The sequence below is a fragment of the Microtus ochrogaster genome, unplaced genomic scaffold (genome assembly GCF_000317375.1).
Source record: "Microtus ochrogaster isolate Prairie Vole_2 unplaced genomic scaffold, MicOch1.0 UNK25, whole genome shotgun sequence".
Taxonomy (NCBI): Eukaryota; Metazoa; Chordata; class Mammalia; order Rodentia; family Cricetidae; genus Microtus; species Microtus ochrogaster.
In genome coordinates, this window is record NW_004949123.1 from 1,275,776 (window position 1) to 1,291,335 (window position 15,560).

A 15,560-nucleotide genomic window follows, 5' to 3' on the forward strand; every position below is an offset into this window, starting at 1 on the left:
TTGTGAGCCACCATGTGGTTGCTGGGAATTGAACTCAGGACCTTTGGAAGAGCAGGCAATGCTCTTAACCGCTGAGCCATCTCTCCAGCCCCGTTTTTTATTTTTGAAACACTGTGTAGACTGTGCTGGCCTCAAACTCACAGAAACCCACCTGTCTGTCCTCCAGTTGTTGGGATTCAAGGTGTGAACAACCAGGTTAAATAGCCTATTTTTATCTCATTCTGATTATGTGCATGAAAAGATTTTGTGTAAAAAAACCACACACACACACAAAAATGCCTAACATCAAATCTACGGCATTTATTCTGCTCTTTCTTTTGCCTCATTAAAAGCTGACGTTAGTCACTATGTGAGATGTCATATTCTTCGTAAGCCAGCAGAGAGTGTTCTCACTAGCCCAGCCCTCGTTTTCTATTGCAACCTTAGTTCTTAGAAAGCTGAATTCAACAGGAACTCAACTAAGATAAACAGGTTCCCACAATGAACTGAGCAGCACAGAAGTATAATCAAATTTGTTTACCAGCCTAAGTTCCTGTTATACAGCCTTAAACAGCACCGAGAGGCTGTGAGGCACTTCCTACCACCGTGTGGTTAGAGAACACTGTGACAACCTGGTAGAGGCTGCTAGAATCTCACATAAATCTGATGGGTATTTTAACACTGGGATGACAGGACAGGACAAATACTGTGTAAATCCGCGTATCTGCGGAACGTAAGAGCTTGAAAAAGAGAAGAGAATGGTGGGCACGAGGACCCAGAAGAAGAGGGAACCGGGAGTTACTATTTAGCATGTAGAGCTTCCCATTAGGAGAAGAAATAAATTGTGGAGATGGATGGGGGTGAAGGAAATCTAATAGTGGGAATGTGCTCTTTGCTTAATTATAAAACCTGGAGCTCTTGTTATGTATTCTTTCCTGCAGTAAAAACAATGGAAAAACAATTAGCAATGTGCTAGGCACTTTCTGTGGGTAAAGAAATGAGACAAAAAAGCAGAAGCCATTCAGTGGAAAACACACACACTTTAAGAATCACTATTCCCTGCTGTTTTCAAGGCCAAGCAGCATTTCAACCCCACTCTCTGCTTGGAGAAAAGCTGGAGGTGCTGTGCTGGTGTGAAGCGGGGAGGAGCTTACCTCCCACTGCCCTCTTTACCCAGCACAGCCCCCAGAGCTGACTCCACTGCTGGCCAGGGATGGCAAGTGCTAGAGCCTGGGGGTGCTGCCTGCAGTCACACAGGGTACTGAGACCGAGATGGGAACATACCAGTGGGAATAGAAAATAAGATGGCTGAATACAAAACAAAGACGTTACTCTGTTTCACAAGAAAAACAGAAATTCAGGATCAATTCCATCCATGTCTGCCACATGCTGTCTGTGCAGCAGCTGCCGTAAACACAGGCGTTGTGAGACATTAGTATAATCCTGATTATCATAAAGCACGTTACAAAACATCTTCAAATGTTTGTTTCTATCTGGTCAAAATTATAGAGTATCATACCTGGTATTTATTTAGTGTGGCCCACCTTTGGACAGCACAAGTAGGACGTAAGACTGAAAGTCGCGAAGAGTGGAACCCAGCACTCCAATTCTCAATCTCCTAAGATTTCTAAGAGGTCTCAGGACTTTTGTCCTACACAAGCAAAGATTTTTTTTTTTTAAAAAAAAGTAATTTCTAGAATTCTATCTATCTCTCTCACAAACTTCTCAGTTACACTGTCTGAACAGCCCAACGAATATCGAGGTGGGCCTGGAGATAGGTACAAGATGACATAGGCCAGATCACACAATACCAATTTAGCCAATGTATTAAAGTTAGCCAATTTAGTATATTGCAATAATGTATCACTAATTATTTATTACTTCTGCCACCTTGTGATCCCCATAAATGCATATTTGTTATTACACACATTTGTCACAGGAGATTTGTCTGTCTGTCTATCTATCTATCTATCTATCTATCTATCTATCTATCTATCTATCTAGTTTGGCTTTTTTTTTTTTTTTGGTTTTTCGAGACAGGGTTTCTCTGTGGCTTTGGAGCCTGTCCTGGAACTAGCTCTTGTAGACCAGGCTGGTCTCGAACTCTCAGAGATCCGCCTGCCTCTGCCTCCCGAGTGCTGGGATTAAAGGCGTGCGCCACCACCGCCCGGCTCTAGTTTGGCTTTTTAAGACAGGGTTTCTCTATGTAGTCCTGGAACTTGCATTGTAGAGCAGGCTGGCCTTGAACTCACTGAGATCTGCCGGCTTCTGTTTCTCTGAGTGCTGGGATTAAGGGTGTACGCCACCACTGCCTGGACTTGTCACAAGATTTTTTTAAACATTTTACTTCATAAATAAATACTGTAAATAAATGATGTGGAAATAAATGTTTGTGTGTCCCAAGTCTCTTGAAATTCTGCATAAAAATTAAATACTCTGCAACTGAGCTATAGAAATGGTTTGACCCAGCAGCCCTCATACCAATTGTCTGTACGAAAGGCACTTTTAAGGCATGCGAGAAAATAAATTTAAAAATGTTAAGACATTTTATTTCCGTGTATGAGTGTTCTGCCTGTATCTATGTATGTGCTTGACCACCACTTGTACCTGGTGTCCACAGAAGACGATGTCACAGTCCCAGGAACTGGAGTTATCAATGGTGGTGAGTTGTCATGTGGGTGCTGGGAAGTAAAATCAAATCCTTGGGAAAAGCAGCCAGTGCTCTTAACTACTGAGATAATCCCTAACACCCAGAAGTATTTCTAAGTTACTGACAGAAACCCTGTCGTTCACTAGTGACTTTGCGATTATGCATGAATACATGTTTTTCTTAATATTAGTCTGTTCTGTTGCCTCAAATTTACTTTAAACAAACAAACAAACAAACAAACAAAAAACCACATTTTCCCAAGTTCAGTTAGTCGGGGAATCTGCATAAATTAACCATGCACTCCAAGTGTCACCATCATTCCTCAGGACTCTGTGTGTGTGCAAGCGCACAAGATGAAAGAACAAAGACCTTGACCATTATGGAAATCAGTGTCCTTGCTTCTAAAGAGAAACCTTTATTTCCACTTTCTAAAAATTCATATTGAAACCAAGTTTCCATGGCAAGCCTCTAGATGTCCTGTATTTTGTGTGTGTGTGACAACGGTCAGAGTCATATGGGGAGCTCTGTCTGATCCAGTTCAGGTCTCTGGTATGTACTATGGAGCCTGAGAAAGAACACAATAATTACCTGGGATAGAGGCAAATTAAGCTAGCATTTTCCCGACAGCAGCATACAAGGAAAGCAAGATTCCCAAACAGTAACACTCACCAACCTGAGTGCTATTTAGCTTTAATCAGAGGACTGTGATTGACATCCTTAACATCTGGAAGAAGGAAAAGTCAAAGAAAAGTTTTTAACTAAAATGAGATTGCCTTCACTTTCTAGGTGATTTCAATCCACAGAGTCCTGCAATAAGCGCTTAACCAGCGGGAGATATGACTGTGACACGTCAGCCCAGAGAAGCACTAGCTAAAGCCACAGCTACAAACAGCAACGGCAGCCAGGAAAGCCAGCAGTGCCAGGGGGTGGTGGCACACGCCTTTATCCCAGCACACAGGAGGCAGAGGCAAGCAGATCTGTGAGCCTTAAGTCTGTAAAGTGGACAGCCAGGACTGTTACAAAAAACAGAGGGGAGAGGGGGGAGAAAGAGGGAGAGATTGGTTAAAAAGTCCATGTGTATGTATAACTATATGAGAATTTTTAAAAGAATTTTTTTTTTTCGAGGCAGAAAGGTTTCTCTGTAGCTTTGGTGCCCGTCCCGGAACTAGCTCTTGTAGACCAGGCTGGCCTCGAACTCCCAGAGATCGGCCTGCCTCTGCCTCCCGAGTGCTGGGATTAAAGACGTGCGCCACCACCGCCCGGCTAAAAGAAAATTTTTTAATTGGTCCACTTGCCCTATGATTTTAGTAGCTTTTAAACAGTAACAACCCATCAGTTAAGTAATATAGTAAGCTAGAGCTGTACAATTTAGAATTCGAATTATCTAAGATGAAAATATTATGTGAAGATCCAGTGACAGACACCGGTAATAGTTTCGGGAGTTTCACGGCAGGTGTAGTCTTTTACAAGCCTGAACTGATTAGGTGAGGAAAGACAGTCCATTAGAGGAATGCCTCCCATCTGCCCAAACTTCCATTCAGAGAAGATGTGGCTGTCAACAACAAAGGCTATGGTTGCCATCTTCCCAACTAAGGTCAATCTATTGTTTTCTAATTAAATAAACATTAATTTTCTTAGTTGACTTCTTAGATGATCCAAAGGTCTGGCCACCTCAAAATGAACATTATCCATTATAAAACTCCAGCATTTTCCAGATGAAACTCCTAACTTTTGGCTTCAATCTTTTTCCTCCAGGCTCATAGGATGTTTAACTCCCACATTCTGACTCTGCCTAGGAGATGTTGAACACAAGTTAGAGATCTGAAAGCCTAGCTGAACAGAAGCACTTTAGAGTTCACAGATCACCAGCCCACGACCAAGAAGTCAATCTCTTCAGACAGTTTTGGTCATTTTTTCCCCTCGGGTCAGCTCTGAAAACTCAAACTGCCCCCTCCCATCCTAAATAAAGGTATCTGGCTGGTTAGGACGATTCCATGTAAACAGAAAGCAATAGAAGTAGTATGTAGAGGCCAAGAAGTGGAGAACTCCTATTTTTAATTAACAGAAAGGTTTAAAAAATAGACAGATTCAAATGAAAAATACAAAATGCATTCTAAAGTAAAATTAAGCATGGATTATCTATTATTTTAATTATCAACACCATTTCATTAAACCCAAAGTATAGAAAAGTCATGAAAACAACATTTCACTAGTTCTCGTTCCCAGATATTTTATATTACAGAATACAGCAAAGGAAAGAAAGTTCAGAGTAGGACTTAGGAACCCTACACTTGGGAATTAGGTCAATTGCTGATTAAAATCAATACTTTTCTTTCTTTCAGATGATATTTTCCTAGACCTAAAGAAATGCATGTCAGATAATAGTTATACTGTCTGCACAAGAATGATTTCCCCGTGAGAATTAAAAAATTTAAAAGCTGCCGGCAAAGGCACTGGTCACTGTGGCTTGCTCTTCGAAGCAGTTCTGACCACCAACCTTTTAAATGAGTAGGAGGTGTCATCAAAAGATGAACCGAGTCCAATCTAAAAAGACTGGACCTCAAAGGCACTGCTCAAACGACTGATCTGAAATGCTCAAAATGCACTCTGTTTGCTAACCTCAGAGGTCCACTCAGTGTTCAATGACAGTTGCTATACATTGTACAAAAGGACTGTCGCTCTCAGCACAAGCAGAATATACACCAGGAAGCCGGACTATGACTCCCCACCCTTGTACACAGACTGGACAGAACACCCTCAGCCCTAGATTTGAGAACAGCACCACAAATCCAGAGACCCATTCTACCGAAATCCACTCTCAAAGGCCAAAGCATACTCAGCAGGAGCAAAAGGAAACAGAAGACAGGGTTTCCAGAAAGGACTAGTTACAAGCAGGAGTAATCCTGGACTCTTTACTCACCATTTTAATACTGCTGCCAACTGTAACAGATTAACATCTGCACACATGACAAAGTGGAAAAAAGCCCCCAAAGGCAAGTTTAGAAAAAGAGCAGCCTGACTATGGATCACTACAATTAACGCTGCTACAGCAAAACCAACAGCAAACAGGGGTTTGGCACCACATTCACAGGAAAAGCATGCACTGTTAATACAGCTTAGATGTCTCCCAACAAAAAAGGCCACGAAGATGGAAAACAGGGGCACCTCATACAAGATTCTCCATGACAGAGACAAACAGGCAAGAATCAAGTGGTCACTTTAGTAGATCTGTAGCAGCAAGTCATTGGTTCTCAATTAGCAGTCTGCATCTCTAACTGACAGCTATCCTGTGTGTGACTGTATCCAAGAAGCGGAGTTTATATCATATCATACTCACCTAGAAATTTGGTAACCAGCATAAACAAGGCTAACCTTCAACCACAGCTTAGGAAATGAGTGCTAGGAGCAAACTGTAGAGCTCTCCAATTTAACTGCTGGTTGGAAGCCACCATGGCACTTTAAACATGACGGCAACACGAATTTCATTCAGAAAAGCTGTAGTAACGTAGTCCCAATAACCAGGAAAAAATTTAATTATGGAAATATTATGCCTGACTGTTCCAAGAGGTAAAAACAAACAGCTCCTACTAAGAGGAATATTTTCAAGATGTCTGGTCACATCATGTGCATAGTTAAGACTGAGTTCTCAGAAGATTCTTTTGCAAACAAGTAAGATTTTTTTAGTTTTTCTTCTCTTGATGAGAAAAATCTTAGAAACTAACTACTGGTGATTTGTTAAGAAGGAAAAAAGTAAGCTACATATTTAAGTTCTGGAATGCAGCACCTTGACGTCAACACGCCCTAAACATTTGAGATTAGAAAATCCAAGCGATGCCTCGATGAGCCAACCACACTTTACAGCTGTTCCAATTCCAATGTCTGACGCGAACGCCTCATGCCAACTAAACATTCCCTAATACAGAAGATTGCGCTAAAGAGTGCTAAGATTCTGCATGCTGCTGCCATTCCCTGGTCCCGTCATGCTTGCAGCTGACCCAAGAGACAGCAGGTGGTGTCGGGTCTCAACACTCCTCATTGCAGTAACTGAAAAAGAAGAACACCGTTAATTAGAAAAACAACTACAAAGGCAGACAGAACACCCCACCAGAGCAGTGTAACCAACTGCCGAGAGTTTACCTGTCACTAATCCCGTCTCCTCAATAAAGCCCACATTCCTTTAGGTTGTTTTTAATGATGACATCTGTAACAGCATCGAACACAAACTGCACATTTTTGGTGTCTGTGGCACAGGTGAAGTGAGTGTAGATCTCCTTGGTATCTTTTCTTCGGTTCAGATCTTCGAACTGGCACTGAATGTAAGCAGCTGCCTCTTCGTATGTATTGGAGCCTGAAACAGACAACCAACACTGTCAGCTCCAATCATAACAGCCATCCATATGTACTTAAGAAAGGCAACACCACACAACCGAATACAAACAGAATTCTTCCTCTATTTCTGTTGTCATTAGGATGTTCTATAATCACTACATTCTTCAGGAAAACGGACTACCACTGCAAAATAAAATCATCACACACAAGGAATAAGGAAAAGAACAAGTTTCACTTCCTCTTCATTTAGATTGTTTAGCTAAAAAAGAAATCTAGACAGTGTACAGAGGAAAAGTAGGCGGGTATGTTTCTAGACAATGCAAGTGTTTAAAAGGCACATGTTGCCCCCTGGAGTGATCCTGAAATAAGGATCCCAAGAAGGTAGAGCATTCATTTCAAAATCATTCCAGTTTTTAAAAGGCTCAAGTCAAGGCAAACTAGCAGATGGAAAGAAGTGGGACCCTAGTTCCGTACTTTGACACAGGTCTCACTCTCATGACTTTCTACCTCATCCTCCCAATGCGGCATTCAGGCATCACCATTATGCACAGCTAGCAACACACTTTAAAGGCTGAGTTCCATCTCAATAGAGCTGCTGCTTTTTAAGGAGTAGGGAGGAGAAGACCAACAGCAAGCCTTACTTTTAATACGTATCATCAGCACTCGCTATCTACTTTCTACATCATCTTTTGGCCTTGGGACGCCTTTAGTTAGGACAGATTTAGAAACTGCCTATTAAAGCCAGGTAAACCACAAAGACAACATGCAGCTGGTAGTGCTGGCCTGGAGGGATGGCTCAGCCCTTGAAGGCTAGGCTCACAACCTAACTATAAGAATAGTTAGCTCGCCAGATGGTGGTGGCACACACCTTTAGTCCCAGCATTCGGGAGGCAGAGGTAGGCAGATCTCTGTGAGTTCGAGGCCAGCCTGGTCTACAGAGCAAGTTCCAGGACAGCTCCAAAACTAAAGAGAAACCCTGTCTTGAAAAACCAACCAACCAACCAACCAACCACCAAAAAACCCCACACAAAACAGTCAGTTCCAAAGGTCATTTTCTAGTCTTTTTGAAATCTGTATTGCTGACTACTCACTTTATAAGCATGTTCCTTGCTTTCTTAAGAAAAAAAAATTATGCCGGGCGGTGGTGGCGCACGCCTTTAATCCCAGCACTCGGGAGGCAGAGGCAGGTGGATCTCTGTGAGTTCGAGACCAGCCTGGTCTACAGAGCTAGTTCCAAGACAGGCTCCAAAACCACAGAGAAACCCTGTCTCGAAAAACAAAAACAAAAAAAAGAAAAAAGAAAAAAATTATTACACTTATTTATTTATGGGGTGTATGTATGTGGGTTCATGCATGTCAGAGTGTGCACATGGTAGTCAGAAGGCATCTTCCAGGAGTTGGTTCTGTAAGTCCCAGGGACTGAACTTGGGTCATCAGGCTTAGCAAAAGCACCATTACCTGCAGAGCCACCCCCCTGGCCCAGTGCCCTAAAGTAAGATACTGGTTGTTTTCTTTTATAGACTTTATAAACCTTTATTTCTCTCCTATTGCTAGCTAGCATGTTTCTCACTTTATCACTTTCTCTCCTCATTTTATATCTCTCTGACTATAAAAAGAATATCTTGTCTCAGCTAACAAGAGTCCTTCTGTGGAAATAATTAACTATGGCTTTTCACATAGTGGTACAGTCCTGCCATTCTTGTTTGTGATCCCTAATCTCAAATAACTGACTGGCCTCCAGCTTTTTTTTTTTTTTTAAATATTTATTTATTTATTATGTATACAATATTCTGTCTGTGTGTATGCCTGCAGGCCAGAAGAGGGCACCAGACCTCATTACAGATGGTTGTGAGCCACCATGTGGTTGCTGGGAATTGAACTCAGGACCTTTGGAAGAGCAGGCAATGCTCTTAACCACTGAGCCATCTCTCCAGCCCACGGCCTCCAGCTTTTTACCTTCTTTTTTTTTTTTTTTTTTTTTTTTTTTGGTTTTTCAAGACAGGGTTTGTCTGTACTTTAGAGCCTGTCCTGGAACTAGCTCTTATAGACCAGGCTGGTCTCAAACTCACAGAGCTCACAGAGAACTGCCTGCCTCTGCCTCCCAAGTGCTGGGATTAAAGGCATGCACTACCACTGCCTGGCATACTTTCTTTAGTCATAACCAGAATCTTTTGCTAGAAACTCAACTTGAGGTTAAGCAATCCCAGTGCAGCCTCGTTGTTTTAATGGAGGGGACACAGAAATGGTGGCAATGCCATCTTTCACCTTATGAACTGAATAGCCAAGAAAGTTGATAAGTGGACAGAAAAGAAAGAATGAACACGGAGTTGAGGTAAGAGATAAAGGTTACTTGCAGTGGGTACAGTATGTACCCACCAGAACTCCACGTTACACCCAGTGAACGCGTGAGTCATTGCTGCTGACCTAAGACCCACAACCTTTACCTGTGTATTCTGGGTAACAGATTGTTAATGGGCTCCTCTTTATTTTTTCCTCAAAAAGGTCTTTCTTATTAAGAAAGAGGATGATTGACGTGTCTGTAAACCATTTGTTGTTACAAATGCTGTCAAACAGTTTCATGCTTTCATGCATCCGGTTCTGAAAAGCAAACAGGATTTGGATGGGTTAGCAGCAAAATGAACTCACGGAACTAAGTTAGACATTAGCATAGCTTGAAGCTGAGTCAATCTTGATTTGTGCAATTCTTGGGGTTAGGGGATGAGAAGGGAAGGCTGACAAGATGCAATCCTGTCCACATAATGTGGCTACCGAGAACAAATGGAGACTGGAACAATTAATTGGTTTTGGAAATCTAACCTCAATGACAAGAAAATAAAGGGCATTAAGTTTTGGTTTTCGTGAGCAAATGGTGGCAACCCATCTTCTTAGGAGTTCTGTCCATTTCCTAGCTGTATCGAATGTTTCAACATACCATTTCCTCATCCTCGGCCAGAACAAGGTCATAGTCACTGAGGGCCACACAGAAGATAATCGCTGTCACTCCCTCAAAACAGTGAATCCACTTTTTCCGTTCTGATCTTTGGCCGCCTACATCAAACATTCTGAGTAAAGAAAGAAAGCCCAGATTCAGCAAAGTCACATTTACAGTTCTCTCTAGTCTGTCATGGTTAAGAACCTCCCCGTTATCACATATTCAAATCCCATTTATAACAGAAAAGACAAGGTTCAAATCAAATATGTCTAAGTAATTGTCAGTGGCTAAAAGTAGAGCCCACAGCTGAGCCTCCTCCCTTTCAAAACATGTACTGGATGTGCCAAATGCCAGCAGAGTTAAGAACTAAAAGTGGATTGAAGGAAGGAAGGAAAAGAAAGAACCCATGCAGAGCTGAAGAGCCCAGCTGAAGATAACTGCAGCCATAACAACTGGTGTTTGCTGGGTGTTTACCATGGTGCCAGGCACTACACCCTAGACCAGCTGGCACTCTAAATCCACTTTCTTTCTTTTAAAGATTTATTTATTTATTATGTATACATTGTTCCACTTGCCTGCCAAAAGAGGGCACCATATATCATTATATGATGGCTGGAAAGTCACCAAGAGGTTGCTGGGAATTGAACTCAGGACCTCTGGAAGAGCAGCTGGCACTCTTAATCTCTGAGCCATGTCTCCAGCCCCTCTAACTCCACTTTCTTTCCCTAGCCTCACTATGCCGCCTCTCAAAGTGGCTTGTTTCTGTACCCCCAAACTGCATTCTGAGTCCCAAGTTTATTTGCCTTGCGTTAATGAAAAACATACAGAGATACTTGCAGAAAAAATTAAATTTTATATTGGAATTCTAAGAATTGATCAATATTTTTTTAAATCCCTGCGCCAAGTTTGGGGGTAATGACTCAGCCAGTATTCTGGAGGTCTAGAAGAATGGCAAGTTCAAGGCCAGCCTGTGCTACACTGCAGGACTATCTCAAAAATAAATAAGCCTAAGCAGCATTTCCCAACACCATATCTTGCTTGAACCTAATCAGCAGTAGCAAAGCCTCAACTGCTCACACACTATGTTCTGTTCCAGACTTATTTTAGACCCCTAAGTGCTAAGTTTGTGTCAACAGTGTCTGTTTTTACTTCCTACAATGACAGGAACAGCTGACCTTCTCGGATGGGGTCAGCAGTCAAATGTTCACATACTCTCACGATCCGTGTCTGGCTAGTGAGTGAAATCTTCACTAACTCAGAGCCTAAATGTCCAGGGATTTTTTTTGCTCCATAGATTAAGAGAAGTAAGATCCATGTGCTTTCTCTAAGTACATCTGACGTGAGCATTCATCCTCTCTCTTCCTGGCCCAACTCTCCCTTCTGGAGGATCCTGTAGTTCTTTGCGACCTTTGGTCTTGTGCGACAGCTAAATGATGTCATCACAAGTTGGCCTTAGTCCAGAGTCCACTGAAGGGCTTAAAAAGGCTAACATTTCATCATATAAATCTTAGAAAGAGAGGTATATTATAGCACACCAATAATTGCAGTTAACATCCCATTTTCTGTAATCCATGTAGTCCATAAAACTAGCAGAATGCTATAAATTCCCACTACCGGCTTTTAGTACATAGTAACACAGTATTATTCACTAACAGATCAACATTTTATAAACATTACCTCATAACTGAGAGGCAAGTAAGCAATTACACAATGCCTTGCATATGGTAGATGCTCAATAAATGTTTGAATAAATGGATAGTGGTTTTGCCTAGAGAGAAGAGGAAAAGGAAGAGGTGATAGTACTTCATAATCAGGTATCTCCATCCAATAATAACGTGGATGTGGCACTTTCATCTGACTGGCTACTCATCCTAGCATAGAAAGAGAGTAAGTAATTTGACTTGGCTACTGACCCTTACATAGAAAGACAAGGTTACCTAGCTAAAGACCATTCTATGAATGACCAAAAATGTTTCCCACACTAAATATTGGTTTTGGTATTTAATTAGAATTGAATTATTAATTTTACAGTACACAAAGAAACATCTCATTCCTATGGCTTCAAGGGTAATCCATACAGTTTCTGCTGATTTTGTTATTAAGTTCATCAGTACTTAAGATAAGCAGCCAGTTCACCCTAAAATCCTTTACTAGGTTTCAAATCCAAGTTAGTGTGCTAAGATTCCAATACCTTACCAGGTAGTGGTGCACACTTTTAATCCTAGTACTCAGGAGGCAGGCAAGGGCAGGCAGATCTCTGAGTTTGTGGCCAGCCTGGTCTAAGAGTGAGTGAGTTATAGGACAGTCAAGGCTACACAGAGAGACTAAGTCTCAAACAAATAAAAAGACTTCAATACCTTGCTGGCTGGGTAGAGGTGCACACTTTAACCTTTAATCCCAGAACTCAGGACAGCCAAGGCTACACAGAGAAATCCTGTCTCAAATCCTGCCAACCCCAAGAATTCCAATACCTCCACTGGTACTGGTGCTTAAGTCCTGTGTGGACTTGGAGGCCCTGACTCTTCACCTGAGGATCTGAGGTAGTGCTCCCTTTGAGTGCAGTAGCAGTGACTTCCACACTCGCACTCACAACCAAGTAACCTCTCAAAACCTTACCACGCCCGGCATGGGGGGGGGGGGGGTTGTTTCCAACTCAAAGGTCAGGAACAGAAAAAAAGGAAGCAACAGCAGTTTTAGCATTTTTAAAAGACCATTAACAAAAAGAGAAGTGGAGGCTTTTTCTTAGAATGACTGGTGTTAGGAGGAAATCTTTTAAAGCACTAGAATGTCCTCTCAAACAATTGCTGTTTGTGTTACCACCATAAAACACCTCTATTCCCAGGCCTACTTTGCACTGCATACATCAATACAAAAGCCAAGTTTAGCTCCACCCCATTAAGCTTAGCGGGAAGGGGCCACTGAGAGAATGCTGCTAAGAAAATATTTCTATTTTAGTATCACAATGTCAGAACAAAGCCATCTATGAAAGTTATTTTCTAACTACTCAGCACTGTTGCAATCCTAACAACACTCAATACCTATTTGGCAACTAAGAAAAAAGTCTTGAAAATAAATGTGAATTAACACAAATTGGCAATTACATGATTAATTCTAATGGTAGGTAAACTGTTAATTAGTTTTACATTCAATTTCCTCTAAATGGGCATAAATACTTATGTTACTTGGAGAAAAAAAATAAATATGTGGAAAAAAAAGTATGTGGGTTTCAATCAGATGCGACCTTAAGCTAATGGCCGATAAATATATTTAGTTTCTAAAACAAGGACCACTGCTTACAAAACTTTACACCCCTACAGAGAAGTTAACTAAGGGGGACTAATAAGCCAGGTGTGGTGGTGTATGCCTGAGCACTCGGCAGTTAGCAGCAGAGGATGCAAGTTTGAGGCCAACCTGTTCTACATAGTGAGACCTTGTTTCAAAACCCAAAACAAGTCCATGTTGGCTAATCTGTGCCACGCACAGGCAGGGGAAAGGCTTTAACTTACTTGAAGTACAGCTCCTTGAAGGTGAAGTGTGTCTCCACAATGCCTGTAGTCTTCACTCTTGTCCGAAGAACATCTTGTTGAGTTGGAATGTAGTTGGCCTGGGATATTCTATCCAAATCATTTAGGTAACTAGATGAAATACACATTGTTTTTTACTTGGTAAAGCCAACCATGGACATAACAGGTCAACAGACTAAACTATCTACTTAGCAAAAAGTAGATCCTGAGACTAGCTAGGTACTAGATGTGTAAGGTCCAAGGTTCAATCCTAAGTACCAACAAACCACAAAAAAAGTAGACCCTAAAACTCACTGACAGGACAGAAGAAGATTATCTCTTCGGTGTCACAGAATGAGAGGGAAAAGCAAATCTAGCAGGGGGAAATTAATAGGTTCTGCACTAAGTAACAAAAATGGCTTTAAATATGCTGTGAAGGCATATTTTAAAACCATGGCAATTTTGTTCCTGCTAAAGAAAAATTCCTGAAATCTAATATGAAATGAGTTATGTATTTATACAGAAAAAAACAAACCTACAGGTGGCACAGACCTGTAAGCCCGGACTCCAGAGTTCCAGGAAAGCTTGGGCTACATAGTAAGACCCATGAAAATAAAACACAAAAAATTAAAACACACGTTCTTGGATACTTAAATTTATGTCGGTTGCATACATAACTATTTGAGAGCTCATTAGGGAACAATATTTGAATTACAAAAATTAGAAGAACTACACTCGGTGTCTCACCAGTATATGCCTGTAAAACCAGCACTTGGCAGAGGCAAGAGGCTCCAAGTTTGAGAGCAATCAGGAAAATATACATATATACAGGAGTTTCAGGCCAGCCTGGGCTATGTAACAAGATCCTCTTTCAAAAAAGCTAAATCTTCATTGACTCCAGACAGAGAAGTACAAGAGCAGGCAGCACTACTGGAAGTGTGTCACCCAGCTCTTCCACAAACCAGATCCAAATCAAGCTCAGATGAACAACTTTGGCGGGAGACAACTCTATACCCAACACGTAACTGGGAGTCACAGCTTACCCACTATATGACAGAAGAATCAATTAAAAATCTACCTTTGAGCCGGGCAGTGGTGGCGCACGCCTTTAATCCCGGCACTCGGGAGGCAGAGGCAGGCGGATCTCTGTGAGTTCGAGACCAGCCTGGTCTACAGAGCTAAGTTCCAGGCCGGGCCCCAAAAGATGAGGAGAAACCCTTGCTCGAAAAATCAAAAAAAAAAAATCTACCTTTGATGACCACTGAACTACCTAAACTAGCACATAAAAACAATCCTATTTTTAAAAAGTGGACAAAAATCCTTTTACTATATGCCAAACCGTTTCCACTATAAGAGTAAGGAAGCTTTATAAATACCATTTAATTGCTCGTAAGAATTTGTGACAGAATGAGGATGGGGACATATAATACTAGAGAAAATACCTTAATAATCAAAGGGCACTATCTAGCTCAGAGAGGGCTACAGATGACAAGTACTCACGAGCCCCCCAACACACACACACACACACACACACACACACACACACACACACACACACACACATTTTTAAAATACACCATGAATATAGGCCTTAAAAATAAACATGTAGGGGCCAAAATGGGATCCCATGTAATAGTAAAATAGCAGTAGTAGTTACCAATTCTTTAAAACTAATACTCACGAGAACTTCCTTGATGAAGAAATGATTCAACTCTATTCTCTGACACAATATTCTCATTCTACAGAAGTCTACTAGCATAGTTTGGCACAAGGTGTGAATGGTGCTGGGTTCTGTGGCTCAGGCTTGTAATCTCAGCATTTAGAAGGCTGAAGCAGAGGGATCACAAGCTCAGGCCTGCCTGGGCTATACAATGAGTTCACTGACAACCTGAGTGAGATTGTGTCTCAAAATAAAAACTAAAAAGAGGGTTGAGGATGTAGCTCACTGGAAGAGCATGTGCTAACATGCAGGAGACTTTAGTTCGATCCCTAGTACCCACCCACACACAAAATTAAGTGGCAATCACTACTACCAGAAAGATTCGTAGTACAATAGAGAGAGTGTAAAAAGGGCTGACACACCAGATGCGGGGCTGCACACCTCTCATCCTAGCATGGTGGGCAGAGGCAGGTGGATTTCTGTGTGTTCAAGGCCAGCAGAGCTACA

The 15,560-nt window shown here is 41.6% G+C and overlaps 1 protein-coding gene across 1 annotated transcript in view; it reads right to left on the bottom strand.

The window, feature by feature from the left end:
- Window positions 1-4,667: 4,667 nt before the first annotated feature.
- Gnai3 (G protein subunit alpha i3) overlaps window positions 4,668-15,560 on the bottom strand; it is a 39,133-nt gene continuing 28,240 nt past the window's right edge. The window contains exons 5-9 of the mRNA XM_005367879.3: window positions 13,397-13,525; window positions 9,891-10,020; window positions 9,403-9,556; window positions 6,767-6,977; window positions 4,668-6,673 (exon numbers count right to left, since the gene is read on the bottom strand). Of these exons, the coding sequence (XP_005367936.1) occupies window positions 6,787-6,977; window positions 9,403-9,556; window positions 9,891-10,020; window positions 13,397-13,525 (604 nt within the window). The 3' untranslated portion in view covers window positions 4,668-6,673; window positions 6,767-6,786. The remainder of the gene's footprint in view (window positions 6,674-6,766; window positions 6,978-9,402; window positions 9,557-9,890; window positions 10,021-13,396; window positions 13,526-15,560) is intronic.